This window comes from Trachymyrmex cornetzi, unplaced genomic scaffold (assembly GCF_001594075.2).
Source record: "Trachymyrmex cornetzi isolate Tcor2-1 unplaced genomic scaffold, Tcor1.1 scaffold188, whole genome shotgun sequence".
NCBI classification, from domain to species: domain Eukaryota; kingdom Metazoa; phylum Arthropoda; class Insecta; order Hymenoptera; family Formicidae; genus Trachymyrmex; species Trachymyrmex cornetzi.
The window spans coordinates 27,462-40,497 of record NW_017296505.1 but is presented as its reverse complement, the minus strand read 5'-3'; the positions used below and the strand labels follow the sequence as shown (position 1 = coordinate 40,497).

Here is a 13,036-nt window from a genome sequence, read left to right as displayed (position 1 = left end):
ACATTACATATTTCAGTACATAATTCTCGCCTGTACAATTTTAATGAATATAAGTGTATCTACGTTCTTATAAATACACTACTATGATTAACTATACACATATATGTTTATCCGTCAGACGTCATCGATTGTACACAATGTCAGTATCACAATCAGTATAAATTATTCATATTAATGATATACGGTCTCTATACATTTGGATGTCTTCGTGCTATAATGGTTAAATGTGCGTGACTATTCACCCACAAACATTGATTGGTCGCATTGTCATACATTTAGGTCGCTATTGCTAGTAAAACAAGTGACCTCATAAGTAAAATACTAATAATTTGACCTAAAATATGTTTAACCTAAATATATTTTGTCATAAAATTATTATATATACAATTAAAAGTAATATTAAAGAGTAACAAATATTATTATTGTTGTAAAAATTATTCATATTATTTATAGATAGAAATCTAATTTAAAATAATTTCTTATAGGTTTTATTTATAAGTTTTATCTATACATTTCTTTTTTAATTTAAAAAAATTAATTTTGTTAATGGAAATATTTTTACACATTTTGTTTATAGATTTTTTCAGTTTCTAATATTAAATATTAAAAAAAAATAGATTTTTTATATTATAAATTTTAATATATTCTTCAATTTAAAATTTATAATTAATGAAGAATTAATTATTTTCTTAATTCCTGTACATTTATTTGCAATAGAGTTTACGTTACTATTTATTTTCAAAATACATAATATGTAGGTAATTAATTATCAATAATTCTATATTAATTAAGCAAAATTAGAAGTTGGTAAGACAAAATTATATTCAAAATACCCGTACAACACATCAATTTTATATAGTCTTATTCTGTGTACAGTCATTCTCCTTCATCTGATCATCATTATCAAAACTCAATGCTTCGCAGCATCAACGTTACAGTTATAAGCAGAAGGTCGCCGTTGTCAGTGAACCGAAACAAGTGACCGAGTAACTAGAACGAGACTCGACCCGACGCTACCAGTTAAGGGTCGAGGAATCAGCGCGCGCGGTCGGCATGGATGAGCCATCCAAGTGGATCGTGGGAGCCCGTTGCGAGATTTAAATCAGAAATCTACGATGAGAGAGAAAGAGAGAGGGAGATGGTACTCACCTATGATGGTGTGAACCCTCACGGACAGCTGGGTCCTGAGAATGATCGCGTTCTTCCGGCTGCAACAAAAAGAATAAACAATGCGACCGATTAGTACGCGCAAAATGTTGATTGCTGCGCGAATTACATATTAATATGTAATTAAAGATACAGAGGCGGAGAAGATGAGAAAGGCCTATTGCCCTACTAAAACACGTTATTATTCATCCCGCCACGGATGGATACTAATTAGTTATGGCCGTAAATTAATCGCGTTCAGTAATTACTTAATTAGGGCTCGGGGCGTCCTTAATCCACTTGCACAGTGTGCGAACCCCAACAAATATGTTTTTATGGTATGCCGTATATACTCAAATTTAGATTTATAAATTTGCAATTATAATGCAGTCTTTGTTCTGACATAACAACACAATAACCTGGTAACGCAGTTATTATCATTTGTTTCTTGAATCAACTAAGTAAATAATTAATGGCTTGTAACGTTATTCAGACAAAAAATTAACATAATTTCAACATAATTTCTCATCGTTAAAATGCTTAAAATAGAAAAAATCTTTAAGATACTTTTTCCAGAAAGTTTACATAATAAACGATAATTGTATATTAACACTTAAGCATTATTTATTCAAGGGTTCAATGTAAAAAAACTAATCAGCTCCATTTTTTCTGCAAAAATAACTTTTCAAGTATAAATTTAACGTGACATGTTTCGTGTTATTTTTTTGTATAAGAAATGGATAGAGAGATCCATGACTTATAAATTAATATTTTATCGTAAATAAAACTGGCTGAGTAATTAAAAAACCATATTATGTTGATTATCTTTTAAATGAAAGAAAACTAGTGAATGTTTCTTTTCTGGTTGACAAATACGTATCAGAGAATGATAAATGATATAACATGAATAAATGGTATTAATAACCGATTCTATTGAATCATAAATCTCTTTGGAAGGACTTGATATTGATGACAATAATATTGAGATTAACATTAACAATAAGAGTATTTACTACTTTTACTGTTTATTGAATAAAATTACATTTTAACAATGCTGAATTTTCGATTTTTATTTTTGAAGCAAAAAATTGACAGCTTTATTTAAGAAAAATATCTTTTTGTAAAAACCATCATTATCAATAAAGTTTTTTTATTAACAAAATGATCTTTGCATATTTTAATCAGCGTAAAATATTCTGCATAATATATTTGTCAAAACAATTTTTTGTTAATACTGTAAAGGAGGATAAAATAAAGTCGATTTTTACTCAAAAAAGTGTAAGTAAAACAAACAGTGTTTTTTTTTAGATTTTGACTTTCCACATAATAAAATTAGTAAAAATTCGTGACATTTGGGAAACACCTCGAAAATTGAGCAAAAACATTGCAGTTTGAATAAATACACAATAATTATGTTCAATTTTCGAGATGTTTCTCAAATGCTACAAACTTTTTAATCACTTTACTATATCTACGCAAAAAGTTAAAATGCATAAAATATACTATTCCTTTCATTTACATCTTTTTGAACAAACATCGATTTCTTTTTAATACCCTCCTTTTAAAAAATTAAGCAGCTTGGCTTTTTCCTTCAAAAATTGGCTTGAATTGATATAACTTTATTAGGCAATGTGATTAAAAGGAAATTATGAGATAGAATTACAATTACAAACTTTTGTGTGACACATAGTATCGACTATGCATAAATTCTGTCCTAATTGCCATACAACTAGACAAGCTAATTTCGGATAGGAAACTTCTGGAGTGGGTTATTCCATGAGCGTCCCAACAGTTCCCCACGGAATAGTCAAGTAGCGACGAACTCATCATATGACAACTGTAATGGAGTTCCCATGAGCGTACCAATTCGCAAAGGGAAACGTTCATCGATTTTGGTATAAATGCTGCTTCACAACAACGTGCCTCGATACATAAATTGGGTTAGAGTGGCGCACTCGACTTCCCTGTGCATATCACCTCACCTTGAACGGCGCGAACTTTAAGGCCCTGCGAACCTTCCCACGCCACGTCGCTGAGAAACCACGACGACCGTATAGACAATGGCTTTCAGAAAAAGAAGGGGGGAAAAAGAAGCGACGAAGAGTCGTCGGCATAGTGGCGATGGTGGTGGCGATGGTGCCCGGAGGTAAAAAAAAAAGTCGGGTATACGCTCGTTAATAATGTTTCCGCTCGTTAAATGAGGGAGTCAGAATGCGATTACGCGCCCTGAATTTCCCACGAATAATGGCGGCCGTAGCAGTATGTTAGGCGACCCCTCTTAAATGCCAGCAAAGGGCATGAATATAGAGTGCAATAGGCCAAATTACAAAAAACAGTATGGCAAATAATATTAAATGTTTTAAAAGGACATGGGACTAAAATAAATAATTAAATCTTTCAGATTCTTAAATATTACAATAAAAAAATGGGAAAATAAAAGACTTTTAGTAAAAGACATATTTAATCATAATTTCACGGATTTAAATTTAAACATGGCAAATAAAACAGCCGAATATTTACAATAATATAAGTACAAAACCATAAGGTATTGTGTTACGAGTTATTACAAAAATAAGTAAAATAAAAAAAGTATAAATAAAAGGTAGATTAATTGAAAAAACTAATTTAATGAATACCGTAGCCAATTTATCTAATGGCTTCGCTTAAGTGAAATAGTATAATATAAAGTATAATATAATTGAAATGACATGGAATCTTTTAATTTTATCTAATTGGAAGTTTATGCATTTTTATAATATGATATATACATATAAAATCTTAAAATACATGTAGAGGGGTTAACTCAAAATAAAAGAATTTATAATGTTCTGTTATTATAGTTTTTTACGAAATTACATTATAGAAACAAATAATAGTCATGTATAAGGATTCATAGAGAATATATAACAGTAGCCACATTCTTTGATAAAATACAGTATATATATGTATATTAAGAAAAATGTCTGATTGAAAATGGACAAATTGGAAGATTCTGATTATACAATCAAAATTCTGATTACCTCAACTATAATTCCAATACATTTAATTCTGATCTTTCCTTTTTAAATCGGAATTTCAATTAATCCAACTAGATTGTGTGTGTGTGTATAAAATATTTTATTGTTAAAATCATCTGACATATTGCCAAGGTTAAATCGTAATTTTTTCCCCTTTCAACTTTGAACATTGCAAAATGCTCGCTCGAGAACATTCTACTCGATGCACCGCACCGAATGATATATCACCAGGCAGCAAAACAAGCAGCCGCCGCAACGCGACGTTGCTCCAATGGCAACGACCGCGAAGGGTTAACAAACTCCAAAAGCAAAGGTTGCACGAATAAATTAAAAAGTTTCAGGCACGGGGCCAAGTTCAATGCCATAATAATATCGACTAGGTATGCGCGTCCCGTTTCTCCTCGTAAACATTCAGCTGCCATCTTTTGCTCCTACCGAGTCGCAATAATTTCTTCTGCAGAAGTGCAATAGCAATTTACGATTACCTCACGATAAACATACAGCGAAATGCTTTGGTGTCGTAAATACCGTTTTAATCCTTTCGATCTTGCAATTCAATTGTCATGTCGCAATGATTAAATACTTGTAATTTAAAATGAAATTTCAGTTTCGCCATTACCAAGTCCAAAGCGAAATTAAAAATAAGATTATTTAACAATAACTAATATAAGTAATAGATAAATAATGTATAATATTCGTATTTTATAAATATATTAAAAATTTTTAACTTAACTTATTCTTATTTTTCGTTGTAAAAAAGTAAAATATTGTAAAATTCACAAACTCGGGAATTTTTAATTTTATTTAATCAATTTTATTTTAGATATACCTGATTTATTCAGTTAGAGACGAAGAAGTGCGCTCGAACATCGATGTTTTTGCATACACAAGAGCACACGTGACGATTTAAAGTGCCTTCTCGAAATGGAACGTCGTAACTTTCTCGAGGAAACAACGAACGGTGTCATAGAACACTAGAGGTCGTCGAAATCTACCTGAGGAGAGCTGGAGAAACCCTCATGCAAATACGATTTACCTCCAACGTGGCTACCGCTAGTCTGCTAGCAGCGAGTGCACCCTCGGGAGAAGGAAAGCGAAGCCGGGTAACGTTCCCGGCAAATGGAATGCAAAATCCTGGACGCCCGTGGGAACTTTGTCGTCCGTGCCATTGGGCGATGAAAGTCTCCGGGGTCGAAACGATTTCCAATCTCTCTTAATGGCGCATTAATCGTAATTCCCCGGACGAAGGGTGGAGAACGAAATGGCCGTTGTCTTAAATGCGATAACTCTGCCGGCTGACAGTTTTCAATTGGCGAACAACGCACTGATAGTTGGCGAAGTTGTTTCCAATACCTGTTATCGATACTTCGTCTTTTATCCATGCGCTCTTTAATTCAAAAGTTTGTGCATCACGAAGTTACGAAGTGAACGAGCGTTCGCCGGGGATTCCTGTACCTCGATCAAGTATGAAATTAAAGATGTTCGCGTTGAGAAGTTTGCGACAGAAAGTGAGCTAACTGGTGTTAATTTTCCAGTAATATTCGGGAGATTTAATTAATTAGTATATTATAGAAGATGCAAACATGCTGTAAAATCATTAAATTTATATAATTTCCATACATACATAAGTACTATACACATATATGTAGATGTATAATTCTAATAAAAACACATCTAAAAAATATAAAGTTTAATTTTAGAATAAAAATTTATAAACGTACAAGTATTGTTTATGAGAGAGAGAGAGAGTGAGAATACATGTATATTCATAAACAATACAATGTCTAAAATTTGAAAATGTCTATTATCTACAGTAAATTTTAAGAACGGAAAAGTCCATTGTTCCTTCTTATGAAAATGAAAAAAATCAGGTATACTGATTAGAAAAGAAGGAGGAAGGAGAGGAAAGCAGAGCGATTCGTACCATTCCTAACGCGGAATTTGTCGATTGCAATGAAGATTAATGATAGAGATCCACCTGGATTTTCCTAAGAAGAAAATGATGTGGCCAATATTAACCCGCCGCGACCTCTTCGTTTCGTTACACCTCGAGATGCTTGATTCTGCGGATGAAAGGATCAGGTAACCCCGTCGTCTTCTGATGACTCGCTCGGGTGATCTCGATTTTGCTCTCGGCGAGAACGATTACGAAATGACATGATGCACGTGCGAGGTTATATCTCCGAGGAAATTTTCGAATACACACTTCCCTCGTGAAGTTATGTAAGATAAAGTAACGAAATAAAGTCGCAGTTGCCAAGAAAAAGACGACTTACTGACGTGACTTCAAAAACAAGCGCATTTCTCTAACAAACTGCGAGATGTAATCAAGAGTTACTTGCACGAAGAAAAATCCTGCGACAACTTGCTGAGTCGATTAATGTCACTAGGTAATTTAGCATCAGAAGACTTTTTGTTAATTTTTCGATAATTTATCAAGACGTACCAACATTTGATAAAATGCCAAGATGATGAGAAAATAAACATAGTAAAGAAATATAACAGAAATATAAACACTGCAATATGTGTTTATTTCTGCCCATTATCTCATGATGTTTCAATCTTTAACTATTATGTTTATTATTACATAATAAATTACATCATATTCAATTCTAATCGTAACAAAAAACGTCATTGTATTTTTTATCACATAACTTCGTCTATATATATCTAATTTATTAGATACTACTATTATGATTTCGATAAGAATTAATTTTATAGTTTCACTTTTGCAATACTATTTATTAATTTAAATATATTTAAAGTATAACAACAAATCTACGCCGATATTTTCCCCTCGGTATAAAGCACCGTCCGCTGTTAACAAGCACCCAAGCAGCTAATATATTCCGGCAGATCCTCCGAGGTCATGCACGTAAAGGGTGTGCGTAAAGTGCGCGCGTGTTAGTCGATTAACGATTGTACAAATAAAGTTCGTCGGCGATTGCGTAACGATACTAGAGACGAAGCTTAAGGTCAGGTCTCCCTCGGTTGAAGTCATAAATCACTTAGGAATTAACCCCTCTAATTGGTCCGCCAGTATTTAAATCGAACGCACACACGCAACTGCGACAATACGGATATGGAAACGCGCATACACCGCGACATACGTTCTGCGACTCATCTTATGCGTGTGAATCGAGTTAAAACTGGGCAAAGCAAGTTGCCAAGCATTTGTAAACGAGCGCGATTTTCGCAGCTTTCTGGAATCGCAAAGCTAATTAGCGCCTCTAGCCATTCGAGAAAAAGAGAATTGTTACGACTAATGGAAATGACGTCTAAATTAAGGTAATGAATTCCATAGCATTTTCCAACATGAAATCGTGAAAAACACAATATTCATGAGAGAAAACACCGTGCAAGAATTAAATTGCACACACTATCAGTAAAAACCGCCTACTAAAAGAGTAACAACAAACATTTATTAAATTTATTCATTAGAGACAAATATATATAAATACAAACTAAAATATTCCAAAGTTGCAAAGTGTTTTAATTACAATTCCTTTATAAATAACAATTATTTAAATGCGTATTTTATAAGGTTAAACATTTTAATAGTTAAGTGTCAAACTAAGTTCTCTATAAATGTAAATTTTAAGTAAAAATAAATAAAAAAATAATTTGTATATTCTATATCCTTATTTCTCAAATTTAATTTATTAAAACCATTTGTATTATTGATCCATTCTAGAAATTTCAACTTTAAAATATATAATTATTTACTTTACTTTGAGTTTTTCTACGTTTGAATAGGAAACCATTATCCAATTCACATCTTTCACATAAAAAAATCTTTATAAGTATTAGAAAGAGAGATGAAAAGAAGTATTAAATTAAAATTATTCCAATATTTTGTTACATATTCTAATCTTTATTTGACAATATAATTTATATGCTATTGATTGATAATGTCCCAATGACGATTTATTTGATTTTAAGTGGACATTTATTAAACGGCTAAAAATGGCATCTCTATAAAGGAACCTTTAGGTAATCGTTTTTAAGTTATAAACGTGATACTGTTGATTTCAAATCAATTTAAAAAATGAATCTTCTTCAATTCACAAAAAACTAGTTGAATTATAACAAAAAATATTTGTATATGTGATGTTAATTACTCTTACAATATTAAATTTTGTTAAATAATATCTATTTAATATTAACCCAATAAGGGCTGTTGAAACAAAATAATAATATTTGTACGCTGCAAAAACAAATTTAATGTAAGTAAAATGCCTATGTAAACTTCCACGAATGTTGATGCGTAAATTATGTATTCCAATTGCGTTTACTTTAATTTCATTTGATGAAGTATATTCCAATTGCGAATTGTATTTATTTGAAATATATAATGAATCCACCATCCGTGGACACTCGTATAAACATTTTATGTTTTATTATATCCTGATAATTAAAACTCTAAAAATCTTCAATTCTTACTGTTATGTAAATTCGTAATTCTTCAACCTAAAGTTTTGCAAAATAAAAATATATTTCATATTTAATAAAAAATACATCCGAAATTCAATGTTATCGTAATATATAGAATGTCCACAAATAAATAGAAGCATATTTTGTATGTATTGTAGTTTAATATTAGTTCAACGTTAAATAAAATATTTCTTACAATGTTAAAAGAATTAAGAGCGAAAGGACTGCGCAACATCGAGGTTGCCGAGCTCACTGTTGGTGTCCGATAGGGGGTGATCGATGATCGATCGATTCGCGTGACGGCACGTTTCCAGGACGTTGCGCCGCACGAGTACGAGCAAGTTGCAGTACTCGAACGGATTCAATGAACTCGAAGAAAACGAGGCACGCTCTTCCTTTCCTACCCTCACCTTCTAGAACGACCGAGTCACGGCTTGTGATCGTGCCTCGGACACAAACGATCAACGAAACGCGCGGGAGTGAAAGTCAAGGGGCCGACAATCGCCACGGAATGTCATCGAATCATGAACGCGATTCATGAGTATGTTTCAAGGGAATCAACGTACTGCCAACAACTTCGATTACGTCCGGCGTTTGCCGCTTACCGCATGACTCTCTTTCCTTGACAAGAACACTTACGATCAAGAGAGATATTCTGACGATCATGCGTAGAAGAAAATTTCGAAATACATGATGATTACATTTTAAGAAAATAGTATATCGGGATACAAATAATATTTTATAGAAAGTTCCTTAAAATTAGATAACATGAAATAATTATAATTATATCTCTTGATCCTCTTGTGATCAAGTACTTTAAACTATTCATATAATATAGCAAGAATCATCATTCGTTTTCAGCTGAGATTTATTTTTATTGTAGAAGTATAGATATTTAAATGAGAGAGAGAAACACCAATTTAATTAATTTATGCGTAAAATAAAATCACGTCTCTGCTGATTGCTTAATGGCAAAATCAGAAATACAATCACACAAAAAGCCGTTAGGAACATGAATGCAGTAATGAATTAATCACACGTGTCGTATAGTGTCCAAGGAGCAAAAAATACAGAGCAAGAGGAATCAACTGACGATAATAATCACAAATCAAAGTCCAATGATATTTCAGATATTTCTAAGCAAGAAAAATGTGAATTGTTCATTTACATAATAAAATAAAAATCGAATCCATTACAATTCCAATAAGTACACAAATTTTTAAGAAGAAGAAGGTTTATAATTCTGCTTACGAATGATGAATAATTAATATGTTTTAAAATAGTAAGATTAAATGTCATCAGCTTTCCAAAGATAATAAATAAATATAGGAAAAAAAATGTATACGTGGATGTTAATATGATTTGCAGCAGCTGAATGTATTGTAAAATAAAAAATATCGATGTGTAAAATATATGATTCGCCGCAATATTTTTATATGATTGATTTAGATGTCAAAGATAAAATTATAAATACATAGAAAAAATGCCACGAAAAGTCGTATAAATTAAATTGTACATCAATATATATCAAAATATGTCTTAATTAAAAAACCGTCATTTTCATTATATTTTTTAGATACGTATGATAATGTAAGGTGATACGTCTTTTTACAAATCACTAAACTTTTCAATTCGGATAATATAATGTATGTATCAAAACGATCGAGATACACTTAAATATTCGATAATATGTAAATCAAATCTTCTAAAAAAATTCAAAGATAAAACGCAGTTATTAATTATGTTGAATAAATTTTATTATATCTGTATAAAAAATTAAGTTTGTTAAATTTGATTATTCTGTGTGAATACGTAAATATGTGAAATATATATGAATTTACTAATTGTAAGTGTTTCTTTACAATAGAATCATCACGATAATATTTTCATAAATTATACGAAAGACAGCTATCGAGTTTTTTTAATGAAAGATGTATTGAACGCGGCTGTAACTAAATTCATCTTGGATCATCATGATCGATCTTGCTGAGACATCCTAACGCAATGCGAAGTAGTTCTCGCGCGCTCGTACGTTCCAATTATTCAAATGCATTCCCGGACACGTTGCACCTGTTGCATCCCAGATGCAGATGCATGTCTGAGGCGTCGAATCGTCTCAAGCATGCTCTTTGCATAACCAGCACTGATGTCTACAGAAAAATTTCTCTCTTCAGTTATTACCTTCAAGCAATTGCCTTCGTGAATATCCCTTTTTTCAACATTAGTGAGAGAGACGAAAAATAATAATGCCGTATATTTTGAAATTTAAAAGAAATTACGTAATTTTATACCAAAATCAAATTCTCAATGCAAATTTTTCTTACAACAATAGCACATCTATTTAAAAAAAAAAATAGGCAATATAGTGCTTGAGAACAAATAATGTATCTGCAAAAAAGAGAATGGGAGATACATTTTTCCTTCAAATTTCCCCAGATACTCCAGTTATTGCATATTTCAAAGTCACAGTACTATGAATTCATATCTATGCCATTTTTAAATTACTTTATTCCATTTCAATAAATATAATAATATATCATGATATAAGTCAGAATTATAATTGTTAACATACAAAGATTTTACTGATCAAATTTGTAATTCTTCATTATATTTTGATAAAAAATGCCAGTAAATAAGAAAGAAGAGAGATATATATGCTATTTTTCGCTATTTAATCTAGATAATAATAATCAGATAAAATTTAAATGATATTTTTCGCTAAATATACAATAAGGAATATTGAAACTTGTGTTTCTTTTAATTTTTAAGATCTTATGTATGTAAGATATAAATGTAAAATATATTTAATATCTCTAAAATATCTGCTTTTTGCTCCAATTGAAGTAAATTATTTTACAATTATAAAATGTTTTCAAGAAATATTTAGAGATAATATAATAATAGTAAATATTAACCAAAGAATAAGAATTATTTGTTTAATCACTACAAAAACATGTAACAAAATTAACAGATATTTACCAGTCTGGCGGCATCACGGTGTCGTAATGTCATATCACCAAAATAATTAAGAATCGACGATGTACTCAGTCCAATCTCACTTTCGATCTCGCGACGCGTTAAGAAACCACCAGCCCGTGTCGAAGATTCGAGAAGCGCTCTCGATGGAGTCGGGGTCTAAGCAACGACTGGACTGGTACCAGGATGGCTTCTTGCTGCCTGGTCGCTACGTTCGCCACAATAGAAACTGGTGGGAGATCAAAACGCTGAGTGGTCGCTATACTGGTGCACATTCGCGTATATACGCACATACGCATGTTACATGTAATATTCCTTCGACAATTACGACATGCACATGTCCCGCTACAGATGATATATAGTAATTGTATATTTGTGTAAGTGCGTATATGCAGATTTTATCTTATAGTACCGTTCATAAATCGATTCTGTGTTCGTTGAAATTTCATCTATAGCGGAAATGTATATCATTGGCTACGTGACTAAGAATCTTGCCACTGATCCACTTCTATGAATCGATAATCCATTAACGGAAACTAATTCTTTTCAGAGGAATTTCTAAATTATAATTCTCTCTTCCGAGAAGAGTTAATTAGCCATTTTAACACTTTTTTAAAAGATTATTATTTTTATTATTCTCTTTCTTTGATTTTTATCATTATATTTCAATTTTATTTTGACAAAATCAAACAAGATTCCAAATGTTAATTTTCAATTTTATTTTTGCTTTAATTTTTAGAAATAAAAATTACATTATCACGATTATATGTTAGCGCTATTAGTATAAAAGCATTTAACTTTCAAAGAATACACTTGAGTTTTTGAAGACTATTGTACTTCAAGAGAAGAAAATAAAGGATCACAAAAGTACGGTGGCGTGTTTCCCATGTAGACACGCGGAGACCGACCGGAGTTGGAGCGACTACAAAGCAGATCGCATGAGCAAACGATTCTTTTTTTGATTGTACTGTATTTATGCACAATTGCACGCGGGAAGTGCACACTGCGAAAGTATCATCTTACTCTATACGAGAATTTCCTGATCAAGAGAGAGACAGACAAAAAGAATGCAATAAGTATCTTTCACAGAATCTGCTTCGTGGCTCTGGTAACATAAAAATTCTAATGTAATATTTCTAAAACGATTTAATAAAAATTCAGCTTTAATAGATACGACAATATCGACTTGAATTGAAGATTTTCCAAGTCTATGTGAAATTTTCATTTTCTTTATCTACAGAATCTCTCTCTCTCTCTCTCTCCTCTTCCCCCCCCTCTCTCTCTCCTTCTTTTTTCTTCTCTCGTATAAATTATAAAAATAAAAATATCATAAATAATGTTATTTTAATTATATCGATTTACGAATATTTTATAATTATTTGAATAATATCGACGATTTCTAAACCTCTTTTAGGCTAAACAATCATATCAGTATGCGGTCGCTCTCGTAATATAGCGGTGTT

The 13,036-nt window shown here is 31.6% G+C and overlaps 1 protein-coding gene across 3 annotated transcripts in view; it reads right to left on the bottom strand.

Moving 5' to 3' along the window:
* The window catches only part of Fhos (Formin homology 2 domain containing), a 50,859-nt gene extending 39,127 nt beyond the window's left edge, over nt 1–11,732 (bottom strand). For all 3 annotated transcript variants that reach the window (XM_018504905.1, XM_018504906.1, XM_018504908.1), the window contains exons 1-2: nt 11,577–11,732; nt 1,150–1,208 (exon numbers count right to left, since the gene is read on the bottom strand). In XM_018504905.1, the coding sequence (XP_018360407.1) occupies nt 1,150–1,208; nt 11,577–11,590 (73 nt within the window). In that variant the 5' untranslated portion in view covers nt 11,591–11,732. The remainder of the gene's footprint in view (nt 1–1,149; nt 1,209–11,576) is intronic.
* Between the last annotated feature and the right edge of the window lie 1,304 nt (nt 11,733–13,036).